Source organism: Dermacentor andersoni, chromosome 7 (assembly GCF_023375885.2).
Source record: "Dermacentor andersoni chromosome 7, qqDerAnde1_hic_scaffold, whole genome shotgun sequence".
In the NCBI taxonomy this organism is placed as follows: Eukaryota; Metazoa; Arthropoda; class Arachnida; order Ixodida; family Ixodidae; genus Dermacentor; species Dermacentor andersoni.
Window position 1 is genome coordinate 115,591,266 of NC_092820.1, and position 15,311 is coordinate 115,606,576.

Sequence of the window (15,311 nt, forward strand, 5' to 3'; positions counted from 1 at the left end):
AGTCGTCGAAGACTTCACCAGGGACCCGTAAAGTGGCACTAAGCTTAAGCAGGGCGGCGCTTGTGAAAGAGTCACTCCAAACAGCGGTGCAGGTGCCAACCATAACGGAAGTAACGCGCTCGATGCATCATAAAGAAAAAGCCGAAGTCATGAGTCAAACTTTCAGTTGGCGGTGAAAACTTTCGATGAAACCATTGGACATCAGGTGGTAAGATATAGTCTTGATGTGGTCGACACTGAGTAGCCAAGATAGATCCATTTGCGTACAAGGCTGAGTCGAATTGACGACCACGGTCAGTCGTAATGGTGGAAGGGGCACCACAGCAGCTAATCCAGAGTGTGATGATTCCTTGAGCTATTTACTCCACCGTTATGTCAAGGAGGGGCATCACTTCAGGCCATCTGGTGAACCTGTTAATGCAGGTTAACAGGGAGCTATGGTTACCGCAGGCAGGAAGTGGGTCAACAATATCGACGTGCTGATGTCTTAAGCGAGCGTCCGGGGACGGGAATGTGCCACGAGGAGTAGCAGCGTGGTGATGCGCTTTAGACTGCTGGCAGATGAGGCACGTGCGTGACCACCCACGAACGTGGATATTGATACTGGGCCACACATAACGAAAAGTGACGAGTCATTGTATTGCGCGAATGCCAGGATGAGCGATACAATATAGTTATCAAAGACGCTCCAGCGCTGTGGCCGAGGCACGTAAGGACGAGTACATGCAGTGAAAGTATCACAAACGAAGGGCACGTCACAGGGAAGGAGGAAGATATCTTCAAACACCAGAGAGGTACCGCTCGTGCGAAGCAGCTAAAGCTCGGCATCGACACTCTGCGCGGTAGCCATGACCGTGAAGTGGATCACTGGTCGGCCATGGCCCGTTGCATGAATGGCGGCGCCAGGAAGAGCGTCGGCAACGGCGTTGGATTTTCCGCTCATGCTGGTGAATTTAGAAATGTAGGCGAGCTGTGTTATTTTGCGAGGATCATAGAAGGTGCTGCAGGACGCTAGCGCGGAAGACAGCGGTTTATGGCAGGGAAGGACATGAAAGGAGCAACCCTCGAGAAAATGTCGAAAGTCCTTCACAGCCAAATAGCTGGCGAGAAGCTCTCGTCCGAATGTGTTGTAGCGGCACTGAGGTGGCGCAATCTTCTTGGAAAAGAAGGCGATGAGGTGGCAAGCACCAACAACAAACTGCTGCATGACTGCACTGACAACAACACTCGATGCGCCAACGATAACAGATGTTGAGCCGTCGCACTTGAAGTGAATGAGGAGCCTCGCGCCGGGAAAAGCTTCTTTGACGCCTCTAAACACGTGGTCAGCGGTGTCGTTCCAGGGTACGGGAGTATTCGGTGTCTTGAAGCCTGAGAGAAGGTCGTGTAGAGGCTGCATTGTACATTGGTGCAACGAAGCAAGAAGCGATGGTAATAGTTGGCGATGCCAAGAAATTTGCGCAGTTGTCTGGTGGTATGTATCTGAGGAAACTCACGGATGGCTGTCACGTGAGCCGGGAGTGGACGAATGCCATGTGCGTTGACGCAATTGCCGGGGAAATCCAACTCCGTAACACCAAAATCGCTCTTCTGACCGTTAACGACAAGCCCAACTTAGCTAAGCCTTGCGAGTACTTGACGTAGATGGAGATTGTAAGCTTCGGCGGTGGTGCTGTGGAGGAGGATCCCGTCAAGATAGGGAAAGCCGCACGCCAAGCAACTTAATACCTGGTCGATGACACACTCAATCGTCTGCGCCGCATTGCGAAGACTGAAATGCATGTGCAGTTATTCAAGCAGGCCGAAGAGCGTTAAAATGGTGTTCTTAAGAATATGTGTGGGTTCCATGGGTATCTGGTGGTAGGCTTTCACCAGGTCAACCTTGCTAAAAGTGGAGCAGCTATGCAGTGCCGACGTAAACTCCTGAATGTGACGTATTGGGTTGCGGCCCAGGGCAGTGGCCTTTTTGAGAGCATGGTAATCACACAGGGGCGCCAGTAACCGGCGTTCTTCGCCATCATATGGAGTGGCGAGGCACAATGACTGGAGGAGGGATGAATGAAGCCAAGGCCAAGCATAGGTTCAAACTCCCCTTGTGGCGACAGCTTGACGATCCGGTGCGAGGCGACGAGCCCGAGCAAAGACGGGGACCACGGAATCGCGGAGTAGTAGCGTTGACGGCAGTACTTGACCGGAAGAATACGGGGCCATGGCTGACTAGGGGCGGAGTGCGGAGAAAGCGGCGCTCGAGCTCCTTGTGGCGGCAGGCCCAGTGAAGCGGCTGAGGCACCCGGAGCTGCGAGCGATGACGCGAAATCTGGGTCACCAAATTGTGGGTGAAGAAAAAGCAGACAGCTGCTGGCGCCCACAAATATTTTGGCCGAGCCCGCTCAATCAGGCAGAAGCCTGGTTCCACCGATTGCACTACTCGCGCACCGTCAGCGTGCTGGGCGTGTCGTCGTCATCATTTGCGACCGGACGGTTGTGGCACATAGTATTGCGCTACATACCCCTACATATGCTGTGACGGATCCAATCACATCAATAACTTCCATGCTTTTTTTAGTAATTCAATAAAGGTCCTTTGGTTATCTCGACTGCTGACCGGTACATGCTTCCGTCCCCTTCTGGAAGGTGTGCGTTAGCTACGGGTCTCACTGGACGAATCCCTTCACGTTTCATTGTAATGTGGTCCGGGTTTTCGCTGCAGCGCAACAATACATCATGAAAGTATTTGCTCCAGTATGCGGTTGCCGCAATCCGCGCTTCTCAGCTCTGAGCACGTACTGGCACGCCACGCATTTATCTCGCGCTTCTTTGTGGACACTCTGCGCCATCTAGTGGCGCTGCCGAGAAGTGTGCGCGTTGCGTCTTAGATGAGAAGCGTAGCGCGCCATTGCCAGCGAACACTGAGAATAGTTCCCTCGCTTGCCGCACGCCCAATAGAATATACGGACTGGCCCAAGTTAACGAGACGTTTATTAAAGGGCGCGACATAAACAGAAGAGCGCCATTAATAGCGCAGCTCGCTAAAGCGTTGTTTTGAACGAGGTTAACTAAGGAAGAGCACATACCCATTGTTCCTGTTGAAGATTGGAGTCGGGACAGCATCGCAGAAATTAAACGATCTTTTCCGTCATTTGGCCAGCCTTCTCGGCAACCCCTGCAGGTAGCGCAGTGAGTGCATAAAGGCGCATGCGATAGGGAGCTAGAGGGACAAAACATTTATTCCAACCAAGGAGGTTGTTGCTTTTGAGCTTTAGTGGGTGGTGTCCTCATTCCAATACTACACTGGCCATGGCTGTTCGACAAATTGCTGTATAATCGCTTTTCGGCCAGCCAGGATAGCGCCTGTCTGCTGGCCCTCCCACCCCTCAAATGACGGGCTGCGTGTCTTTAAGTATTGAGGTTTTCCCCTAAGCCCTACGAGATGACGAGGAGTGTAGGACGTGTTTCGCCACGCCAGAGGCAGATGCCACGATATACAGTATTAGTGGGTACATTTTCCTGTACCTTTGTAGATTTGGGAATGTATTTATTTGGATAAGAGCTACTGTTCATCAGTGCTGAGCTTTTTGTGACGAGGAGCATAAATCCTGCAGCTGAGCCGCTGCATCTTGAGGCGTTGACCGTAATTGCATGGCAGGGGAACAAAGCTTAACGGAGGGGATTGAGCGGGCGATTGGTTTGGCCCCGCTGAATCGGTTAGCGCACGAGCTAAGGCGTTCTCTCTTTCGTTCCCCTCCAGTCGCGCGTAGCCTGGCGTCCACGTGATTCCATGGGATCCTTAAAGCCACGTGCCTAGGGTCATAGCCACCAGCAGCTGTGCTCGTCCGTCGGTAAAGTTGGGACAGGCATGTTACGAGTCGATAAGGACGTGAACTTCCCTGCCCTGCCTGTATTGGTACTTTGTTACTAGAGCCGCGGCTATGGTCTCAGCAGCAGCTGGGGTCTCTGTCCTCAAGGAGGCCGCAAGGTTCAAGAAATTATCTCTCCCGTTCACGGCAGCTACCGCGAAGACGCCGTGGCACATCGGCGGTGGATCCCGGTCACTGCATGATGCGTTTATCAGCATTTCTCTGCACCGGGGCATCATGTACGTATTTCGGATGCCACGCGCAGGCTTCGCAAGAGGGACGCTTGACGGCAGCGAGCTTTCTTAGGGAAGTGCGAGAGAAGAGTACCAGTGTAGTGCACAATTGATACGAAACTCCTTTCGACAGGGGAAAGAAGTCGCAGTTTCGCCTGAACGTGGAAGCACCGATTGCGACAGGAAATTATCAGACAGCTATGCGAAGTAAGGATATTAGTTTCATCGGCCGCATCAACTTGGAAACATTCGCTTAATAACTGAATTAACAAGCGTGGTGTCAGCGCGCACAAGCAAACATGGACAGATCACACTCGATGGGCGCGGTCTTTTGTTGTAAAAACGCTGGTGTGAGCAAGCGCGGCAGCAGCAGTGACCGAACTGACCCTCGTTCGGTCTATCGCTTCAACGGAAGAGTGGCGAGAACACAGCGTGGTAGAAAGGTATGAGCCGTCTGCAGATCGCTTTCAAGATAAACGCGCGCGACCACGCGCGGCCATGCAAAGTACGCACCTGTGACGCAGTCGAACGCTGCCCTTCCGCGCTGCCTCCCCGCTTTTCTCCATTTGTGGCGGGCGAGATTGAGCCACGTTCGTCAGCTACCCTTGCGACCAGCCGCGAAATGCGCTGTTCCTGCCGACGCACAACGACGTCCCCGTTCCCTGCCTGCCATCCGCCCACGGCCATTCGCGCGACGGAAGGTGGCCGCTTTTGCTCTCCGCTTTCTTCCTTCGCGTGCTTTCCCTCTGACATACAGCGTACCACACACAGCGGCAGTGTTATCGCCCTTGGACTTTATGCGGGAAATCACGGCCACGCCGACGGCAAGAATATGGCTCTTGTGTCCATGTAATAGCTATCGCAATAAAACGTCTTGCCGATGTACTGATTCGATGCAAAAGTGAGCGGCGACTGTCGTTGTAAGGTCTTGCCGATTTTGTTTCTAAATCTTTAATGAGCCCCTCACCAGACCCCATAGCAAATTTTGATAATACGCTGGAAGTTGTTACGTGTCCTGCAGGGGGGTGTTCTGCCAGAAAATTTTTCATGTCGGCTCATTAATAGCCTTGCCACGAACCCATGTTTTCAACAGGCGGGCTCCACTGTATAGCGAGATTCCCTCTCCACTCGCTCCGTCTGTCCTTCGCGAGCGAAATTCCTACCCTGCGTTCTCCCATGCGGGACCTCGAGGATAGCGTGACACATATCACGGCCTCGCCTTCACTTCTTTTTTTTTTTCTCCTCGCTTTTTTTTAGGCGATGCCCATTCCCGTTGGCGGCGTTGCGCGCGAGCTGTGGTCCCGTTCGTGCAGCGCACGATCTTGCGCGCTATGCCCAAGGACACATGACTAGCGGTATAATTCACTGCTACACGAATACTTAGGCAGAACACGCGGATCGCAGACATGATCACGCGCTGGAACACGGTAGAAAAGTGCATAGTATCGGTGCCTGAGCACATGACCGCACGACCGTGGGAACAAGCAGACCAAGCGGAAGTACATCTCTCTTCCTTAAGTGTGAACTAAAGCAAAAACCACGTAAACATTCTGTATGTGTGCTTTATTATTTCTCTAAACTTCAATTCGTCAATTCAAGCAACAGGTCACATAAATAATGGATGGTGCCTTGAATAATTGTCGAAGTGACATGTCACCAAGAGGACGTCACAATGCGGACTTGAGTACGTAGGCGCAAGGACACGAGTACCTCATTTTCCGGCTTGGAGCGCGGCGGCCGCGTGGAGATGGAAAAACGGCGTTCGGTTTGAAATTTCAGATCATTCCGCGGCGCATTGCGATGCAATACTTTGCAAACGCGATCATTATCACGCAATGTATGCTCGGCGCGTGTCAGCTCAAAATGGCCAGAGCGGGTGAGGGGCCCTTTAAGCATGTTGCCTAATACTTAGCGTGGCGCTAAAGTGGCTGTGAAATAATCTGGTAGTGTTTATTTTACACCATAACAAATGTCGAATGAGAAGTCTGGAGAATCAAAAGCTGGTCCTGACACATTTATTAGTTGTTCTACAATTTCATTCAATTGCCGTAATCGCCTGAGGGAATAGGTTCTTACTTTTAGGTATTTTGTTGCTCAGGGGCACATAAAATAAAGTTTTCACTGATTGAGAAACAATCAAACCAAAAAGAAGCTTACACTAGTATCAATTGACCAAAATACCCACTCTCGCGCTACGATTTGTTATCGACGTTGTATACCTTCTAGTTAAATTATTTTCACGAACTTAAAACAGAACCCTTTTCTACAAATGACGTCACACTTAAACATTCTGACGTCAACGCAGCGCCGCCCCCGCCCCTGATGTGCTCGGTCAGCGAAACGGCGACGCAGCCGTTTACGTACCCGGATGACGGCATCTGTGACATCCTCATCTTCTCTCACTTGGTAATACTAAACGGCACATTGACGTCTCTTGTTTATCCAGAGAGTTACATCACGTTCCACAACCTCTGTCAAAACCGGTACTCGAAGACGAGTGGTGGGATATCGTTCGACGCACGGTGAGTGTATCCAAGCTGACGTCATAGAACTAAACTTGCGCAACACAGAACTAGATTACCGCGTTGTCCTGTTTCGTGGCAAATAAACTTCTAAAGCAAATAAGCAGCCCAATCGATAGAAGCGTGCTGGTTAGAAGAAAAAAGGGATATGCATATGTTATTCAGTAAAGTGGAAAGTTGGGCTAGTTGGTGAGGGATCATCATACCTTGCTGGTGAAGCAGCGCACAGACACGGACACAGTGAAGACAAACAGGAAAAGACGACACTCGCTGTACTCGCAACTATTTTATTTCAGAACACATACTTCCTATTTATATACCTGCGCACCCTCAGGCGTCAAAGAAAATCAAGGAAAAGATTAAAGGCATTTTTTAAAAATGAGGAAAAGACCCGCGCATACTCGGGCGTCAAAGATATGGCACCTCTCTATCATGGTGTGCAATCCTATCGTAACTTGTTGCAACCCTAACAACCATTTTTTAAAAACTATTTTTTTTTTCTTCTTTTTAGTGTACTTCCAAAAAGGCTACCTCACCATGACAAAAGTCCGGTATATGTATAGGCTCAAAAGTAGCCCCGGTACTTGGTACAATTTTTTTAGGTAGCATAGACAAAGCGATAGATGCAAACCTTAAAGACCTAGCGGTAAAAGTGTTCCGCTTTGTGGACCATTTTTTGGTTATAGTCGAACATGGTGTTCTGGATGTAAGAGTGAATGAAGTCTTAAAAGTGTTCAAGGACAACAGTTAAGGACTGGCTTTCACTATTGAGTTGCCGAAGAATGGCAAGCTACAATTTTTAGAGTTGGCGTTAACTTCCACACCGGACCACGTGTGCTGGTCATACAATCCACGATCGGAAAAACCCTTGCTTAGCTATAATTCGGGACACTCTAAAATTGTAAGAAGTGGCATAGCTTTCTCGTGCCTGAGGGCGGCCTTAACTAAGTGTTGCCTGGAAAAAATAAAAGAAACTTTCAGCCAACAGGTTATCAGACTAAAGAATGCAGGATATGACAAATATGTACTCTGTACATCAGCTTATAAGTTGATTCGTTATGTGGGCAATAGCTATCAGAAAGAGCGCAACAGAAAAGAGATTGACAGCAAGAAAATTGTGTCACTTCCATATGCACACAAAATTGTGCATAACTTAAAAAAAGTAGGTGGCAGATATGGTCTACGAGTAGTTTTTTTCAGCGCCTAACAAACTCGAAAAAATATGTGCCGGACTGGATCGTAGAGTTTCAACAAAAGTAAAAGTAAATGGTCGTAAGTGCAAAGTCAAGCATAAAGAAAAACTTGTCGAGTGCAGGTCATCTGTAGTCTACTGTTTGCCCATATCGTGTGGAAAAGTATACATCGGCCAAACGGGTCGGTGTGTAAACACGAGACTTTTGGAGCACAAAAGGTCACTGGGGGGAAACATTCATTCCCACATTTAGGGGCACTGCTCACAACATGGGTGCTGGCCGCTTTACAATGATACCACAGTTTTATCACACCATAAGGATCAGCTAACCAGGGAAGTAATCGAAGCCTTTCATATTCACAAGAGGGGAGAGGGTTGTATCAGTCAGCCATCTGTACATCTAAGCCATGGTGAGGTTGCCTTTTTGGAAGTACACTAGAAAGAACAAAAAAAAATAGTTTAAAAAAAATGGTTGCTAGGGTTGCAACAAATTACGATAGGATTGCACACCATGATAGATAGGGGCCATCTTTGACGCCCGAGTATGCGCGGGTCATTACCTGATTTTTAAAAAATTCCTTTAATCTTGTCCTTGATTTTCTTTGACGCCTGAGGGTGCGCAGGTATATAAATAGGAAGTATGTGTTCAGAAATAAAATAGTTGCGAGTGCAGCGAGTGTCGTCTTTTCCTGTTTGTCTTCACTGTGTCCGTGTCTGTGCGCTGCTTCGCCAGCAAGGTATGATGAGCATCTGTCATGCATATGTTAAAATCTATCTGCCGCGGAAATTTCGGGAAACATTTTAGGTGCTGAATAATTGTCGATCTACATATCATGTTTTCAAGCATACAAAATATGCACCTGTCCTGAAAGACCGCGAGATGCGTCGATTCCTGTGACCGCGGATCAAGCTGCGTTCAAGACGCAGCCCCCCTTACGTTGTCCAGCAATATATAAAGTACGTGCTCTAACTCCCCAACACAAAGCATAGAGATTTTCGGCTTGACGGACAAACTGCGTGCTTGTTAGGGACTCATATTTGTGGCACAGAGGATAAATAAATATAAGTCACCTTTTATTTCCCAACTGCGTATAAGTAATAAGCTGGCCACCATTTGTGGGAGCAGTAGAGAGGGCAACAAACGAGCGAATTCGTTTTGCGAGGTCTGTCGTGCGTCTTGGTTGCGTGGCGTGACAGCACCCACAGCTCCTTTGAGCAACAGCAATGGTCACTTCAGTCTACGGTCTTCGAATAGAACGTTCCCGTTTCGTAGTGGTGATGCGCGCTGCTCCAGCTGAGTGTTATTAATACATTGAATTGTCCCCTACGGATTACCAAGCGGCATTGTAACAATAGATAGGGCGAAGAAAGACTGTCTGCATATTGCCGCTTTACCTCTATTGGCGGAACGAATCTCACAGTACATGCCGACACTTAAATGCTGTCGTGACAGAACCAGTCAAATGACACACGTACCGTTTTCCTACCCCGGAAACACGTCATATATGAGGCGAGCATGCAGTCAACGCCCTCTGTCGCTATCTCTGTACAAACAGCGCCATGTAGCAACGGTACTGAGAAGTCCATGCCTGGCGCATGCGTCGGTATAACGACAAGATTGTTTGCATAAACATAACGTGGGTTTCATATCTTCCAGTTCAATAGAAATTTCCAAGCAAGTTTTTTTTTTGTCATCCAAAAGCAGTGTATACCCAGTGGCGCACACGCACTGATTTCAGTTTACGAAAAAAAAAAATTGTTCACTCATGATGGGCGCACGCCCATAACCCACGTTTGCTTGCAGCAGGAGTTTCCTCGAAGAGCGGTGCATATCCGGTGTCACACACCCGGTGACCGACGCTTTTCTAACCTATGGCTTTGAGCCCATCTACACAGTGACGCAAGCTTGCGCGAAAATGGGTAAAGCACTGAGGCAAGGACAGAAACCGGAAAATACGCCACGTATCCTAGAGCTAGTCGCACTAAGAAAGGTCGTGGAAACAAGGCTTGTGCCCGTAAAATCCTCACCGAAAATGGCGCAGGAGGCACCCCGAGAAATGAAAATCATGCGCTTGTTCAAAAAAAAAAAAAAGCCGTATAACAGTATCAAAGGTACTTATTGGCCTAGTCAGTTTACACGGTTTGGACAAGTTAGTTTACTAATTTGCGCGCTACTCTCCCAAAAGATTTTTAGCGTTCAAACTGTTTCTCAAAGCTAAATTCAACCCTCTATTCTACGCATAACAAACCAGAAGCGCCTTTATTCTACAAAATCGGCCTGAAAGGATTGCTAGCACGTGTGTGTCGTAATAAAGAGATCAAATGAACTATTGCTGTTGCAATCATAGCGTTACCAATGAGCATAAAAAAATAAACAGCTAGCCTTCATGCCAGGATTTTCAAGACATAAGATCTGGTATTATTCAGAAGTGCAGGGCGGAATCTTTCATTCTTGTTTTCTTGGTGTCGATAATTGTGGCTGCTGTTCGTTGCAACAACTTAATTTTTACGCGAAAGCTGCCAGATGTTAATATCGGCTTCAACTATAAAAATAAGAATGTATGCAATCTTTTTAAAAAATAAATCAAACCCGTTCCACCCTGTGAAAGAGGATGGTGAGCGGACCCGTATAATTTGGTGACAAAAATGCTGATGATGATGTGTTGATTGAAAATAACAGATACATTTGGCAACGAATTTAGATTTACCAGATTTTTTGTTGTTTGATTAAATTGCATCCTGAACGTTTTTCTTTTATTTTACCTTTCTTTTGTTTGCTTTCTTGGATTTCATTTTTGGTCACTAAGGTGACTATCGCTTATGATCACCGGGATGTACAGCCAGTGGCCATGTGGTAATGTGGTGGAAAGGTTCACTGTGGAAGGTTCTTGGCTAATATGAAGGCTATACACGACCCATGACGAGTCGTAGGCACACTGACGTTTGTGTAGCATTAAATGCCGTTCCTCTCCAAGAGAAACGCCACGAACTCCTTTCCGCTTGGCCGAGACACGTCTATGTTGAAATCACCCACAATTACAATGGAAGTGGAGTGTGTAGGGTTAATGCAAGCAAAGTTGCATAAGCTTGGCGTTTTCGGCACGATCATTATCCGTATTACGCGCCGCCTGCCGTTCCCGCTTCTGTTCCTGACAGTATTCTTCGTAGGCGTGCTGTTCTTCGACAGTTATCACCCCATGCGGTCTAGCCATTGGACGGGTGCAATAGAACTGAGATAACGTTACGTGGTTTGCCTATAGAGTTTTGGCGTCAAATCATAATCGGTACTAAAGAGTATCTACTCCGGTTTTACTTTTTGCTTACGATATTATTATCACAATGCGTTTTGACACTTCCCGCGATTCTTCGCAGCTGGAGCATACCGGGTGATGGGCGTTTGTTTTATACCCTAGCTATATTAGCTCTGGGGTGGCCGCCATTTTTTTCGCTTAAGCACACAAACCGCCAGAGCTTAGCGCGTAAAATCTCCGCTGTAAAATCCGAATGCATGTGCTCTGAGCACGCGATATTCTCTGAGTAAAGCGCCCCTTATGAGAGCTGAAAGTAGCTGATGGAGCAGCGTTCACCACAAGCTTTCTTAATTAACTTTATAAGGCAGCAGAAGCCTGCGATATATCCACACACTTGGGCGCCGACGCCCAATAGATCGCTAGAGATGAGGGCGGATTGTGGTGCATGATCACTGGCGCTGTTGTAAATATCGGAACGTTCCAGCGGTAAACGTAGACTTGAATAGACAAATGCTTTGGGTGTTCTTGCAGGTACATCAAGCACGACCAGTTGACGGACAATGTAATGCAAAGCCTCCAGGAGATTCGAGCACATAATATCAAGCATTATGGCATTCTGAACATCTACGGCAATGTCCGCGAGGTCACGGAGTATTCAGCGGATTTGGGGGCTATAACCAAGGTAAAGTGGTGCACATCATATGGTTTCAGGGCGCTTCCATGGTGCAAGAATAGGCGTTAAGTTGTTTTTTCGCTGCTGGAAGCTGTGATGCAATTTTGAGTTTGCTTCGTAAAAATTTCCTACTGACTCATTTTATCTTTAGTAGGTTTCAAGAAATGTACAATCGAAACAGTGTTATAAGGAAGGTGCCTATGCACTAAACATACTTTGATATGTGAGGCAATTTATTCTACTCAAATTTCTTTATAAGTAACCCAACCGAACACTTGTCGGATGTTCTAAACAGCTGCTTCTTTTCAAAGCAGTTAGCTGCCAAGAATAAGTGGGTCTTTCTTTCTTTTTCTTTTGAAAGAACTAGCTACGCAGCATTTTTGAACTGTACATTAACAATGTTCTCTATCAGCCAAACGGTGTACTCTGCTCCAGTCCATTTCCACAAATATCAGCCCAGTACAGGCGCAGCGCATCTAATGGGAAAGAATGCGTCGTGGAGCATCGTGGAATGTGGTAGCTCGTCTGGCAGCTGGCGCTTCTAGTTTGATTTATTCAATGTCCAAGTCGTTATGAGAGACCTATACTACACCAGTATGGGAAAGTAAACTTCAAGTGCTTGCTGAACTTGAACAATACAGCCGGCAAGCTGTATTGTGTGATCGATGATAGGCAGCGCGCAGTTGAAACCACGCACAAAAAAAAAAAACGATATGGTACGAATTGTTCACTTCCATCAAAGCTTACTAGCAGGTGTCGCATATATACATACGCAAAGAGGTATGGGCCCATCGAGAAAACTCAAGACTATGGGTGACCAATAAAACGGGCGATCATGTCATAAAAAAATTCTTTTAAAATATTTCAGGGCTACCGCTAATATATTCGCAGGAGCTTTTTTTACCTGGATTTGACCATGTTACTTCTGTACTTTGTCTTGTCACAGGACCTCATGTTCGTTTGATTTCTTTGTGTAGCCCTTCTGCACCTGCGCATGCCCTATGGTGTATGCGTAATACATGTTTCGCCTATATTTAAGTTTGCTTGGCCGTCAGCGCTTTGTGTATTCCTGTTTTTCATGGGTCTTTTCTCAAACGTGCTTTATACAATATATCTATTTCCCATGTATAATATGCAATCTATAATATGCATCTCATAGTGACCTGGTGATTACGGCAAGTAAAACTACAGAAATAAAGTTTCAAAAAGAATATCTGCTCCAGGATTTTCAGTACCACTCATATAGCTGCTTGAACAGGTTTCACGTCTCTGATAGATCTTTCACATTCCGGGTTTGTTTTATTTCGACTGAAAATTCTGCCCTGCTCATGCTACAATGCGGGCGCACTTACAAATGATCAGCCATGTTGTTGGAAGTTATGGTCAGGCAACATTTCCCACCTCCATCTTTCCCAGTTCCCAAATCCTCAAAAGTAGGCGCAGAAGATTGTTCCTGAAACATATGCCGGAGCGTCAGTAAAAGTTTATTTTATTACATACGATGGTTTCTATCGTTGTATTCTATTAACACTTTAGTAAGATGCGCACTTGCACTTCTTTCTTTTGCATTTGCAGACACATGGCATGTCAACTGTTAGTTTGAACGACGTCCGCCTATTGTCAGCTACAGGCGTGATTTAAAGTGCGCCATACTACCAATCTCTAGAAAACATAATGTGCTGTTGCAGCCCTCCCCCCCCCCCCCCCCTATAAAGGGCTATTTTCCATAACATTCTGAATGAAGTGCACCAGTGTAAATGTATGCAGGCTGCGGGTTTTATGTACAGTGGAAAAGTACTGGGCCCCACTTAACATCAAAGGAAATGTTTTAATCATCAGGACGTACGTGCTCGTACGTCAGTATATCTGCAACAATCGCTTCATATCATAGAAATGTCTTAGCATTAGAACTGCCAAAGTACAGTAAAGTGTGTGTGGAAATCAGCTCAGGCGTGAAATATACGTGGCCATCAGTTGTACACCACTCCTCTAAAGGAGAGGACGTGTGTCGAGTGAGATCCTGGATAAATCTTTGCCGTGAAGTTAACCCGGTCTAAATCCTACGTCCGGGAGCTGGAAGAGGTGGGACGTAAGGCACATTTCTCTCGCATTTATTGCTATATTGCTACATATTTGTTAGCCTAGGGAGCCTCATCGACAAAAGAATAAATCGATACAATTGCTGCCGTAATCATCCATACAATAATTACCGAACAAAGTTTACTACCTATTCATCAGCTAGAACGCGCATAAGTCAGTGCACAATAAATAAAATGTGGCTAGAAAACGTCCTTTATAACAGCAGTTTCGTGTAATAGTTTTACAAAATGTGCTTTTCATTGCTCTTCTATTGCGGCTAGTTCTCCGGGGACTGCAGTTTACTAAATTTCAGCGATATCTTGACCCATACAACTCCCCATAGAGAGAAAGTATAGAGAATGTTTATTACTTGGACGCATTTTGTACTTCTGTTAGGGTTCTTATAAAGAAATGTGACTGTATGTGTATGTGAATGTGTATGTTAGGTATGTTAGTAATCTAAACTGTTTAAAACGTGAAATACTAAACTGGTCCTAATAGGTAGAGTGAGTCACGTAAGAGACAGGAATCAGCAGCAATAATGTATAAAACATAACCGGCTTCGTAAAGGAAATCAAAAGAAATAATAATATATAGTAATTCTTGTAGGAGATTGCCCTTAGCAGCACTTCTCTTTCACTAGGTTTCTGTAAACTTTTACACTGCGTTGCGCTTAATGTACTATTCTGTTCGAAATTTCTCCCTCAAAATAAGTGTCCAGCGAGAGATTTAATCGATGATTCGTCGACAACTAGTCTGGTCGGGAGAAGGCACGTTGAACTGTGAACAAGCAGTAAATGAGAACAATAACGAGAACTGAGGCACGAAAATTCTTAGTAAACAAGGCCTCTTTATGGAACCCAAAGCGTCGTAAATGTTTATACCATGTCCATTTTCTTGAGCGCTTTCACTGTTAATTCGTTCAACAGGCCTTACATTGAGTCGAGGTACGAACCCTTTATGCTGCAAATTTCGGTCCACTGCTCAAAGTCTGCCATTTTTTTTCTGTGACCTCCATGCCTTAATAATTACTAAATTTGCTCATATCATTATTTACGCTTTACCGAATACACACCAATCATGTGCTTTTTTTTCTTTTACAGAAATTTAAGTCGCTCATCGGAGTCTCGGACTGGGGAGTATCGTCGCACATTATCCTCGGTTTCGGATATTACCGATATAGCACCAAGAACCCTCATTTTCTTCAAGATCATGTGGAGCAGAACACCCCGTAAGCATCGTAGGGCGTTATTCTCAGTACGAATTTTCGTAATCATCTATGCCCCAAAGGATGAGGGGAAAAATTCTCTGGGCCAATTCCTGTTCGAAAAGAAAGAAAGAATGCTTTGAAGCCACTCGATTTCGAACGCAGGCATTCCATTTTACCAATCGCTTTGCGCCTTTTCGCTGGCTTTGTCAAAGTTCGGTGTATAAATACCGACACTTTCGGAGCGTTCGCTTCAATTTGAATATTAAGCACTTGGCGAAACAATCATAGTGATTC

General features: G+C 46.3%; 1 protein-coding gene across 1 annotated transcript in view; it reads left to right on the forward strand.

Annotated features, from left to right (window-relative positions):
• The first annotated feature begins 1,428 nt into the window (after window positions 1-1,428).
• The window catches only part of LOC129385649 (uncharacterized), a 44,213-nt gene continuing 30,330 nt past the window's right edge, over window positions 1,429-15,311 (forward strand). The window contains exons 1-4 of the mRNA XM_055072513.2: window positions 1,429-1,474; window positions 6,396-6,612; window positions 11,587-11,737; window positions 14,911-15,038. Coding sequence (XP_054928488.2) covers window positions 1,429-1,474; window positions 6,396-6,612; window positions 11,587-11,737; window positions 14,911-15,038 — 542 coding nt within the window. The remainder of the gene's footprint in view (window positions 1,475-6,395; window positions 6,613-11,586; window positions 11,738-14,910; window positions 15,039-15,311) is intronic.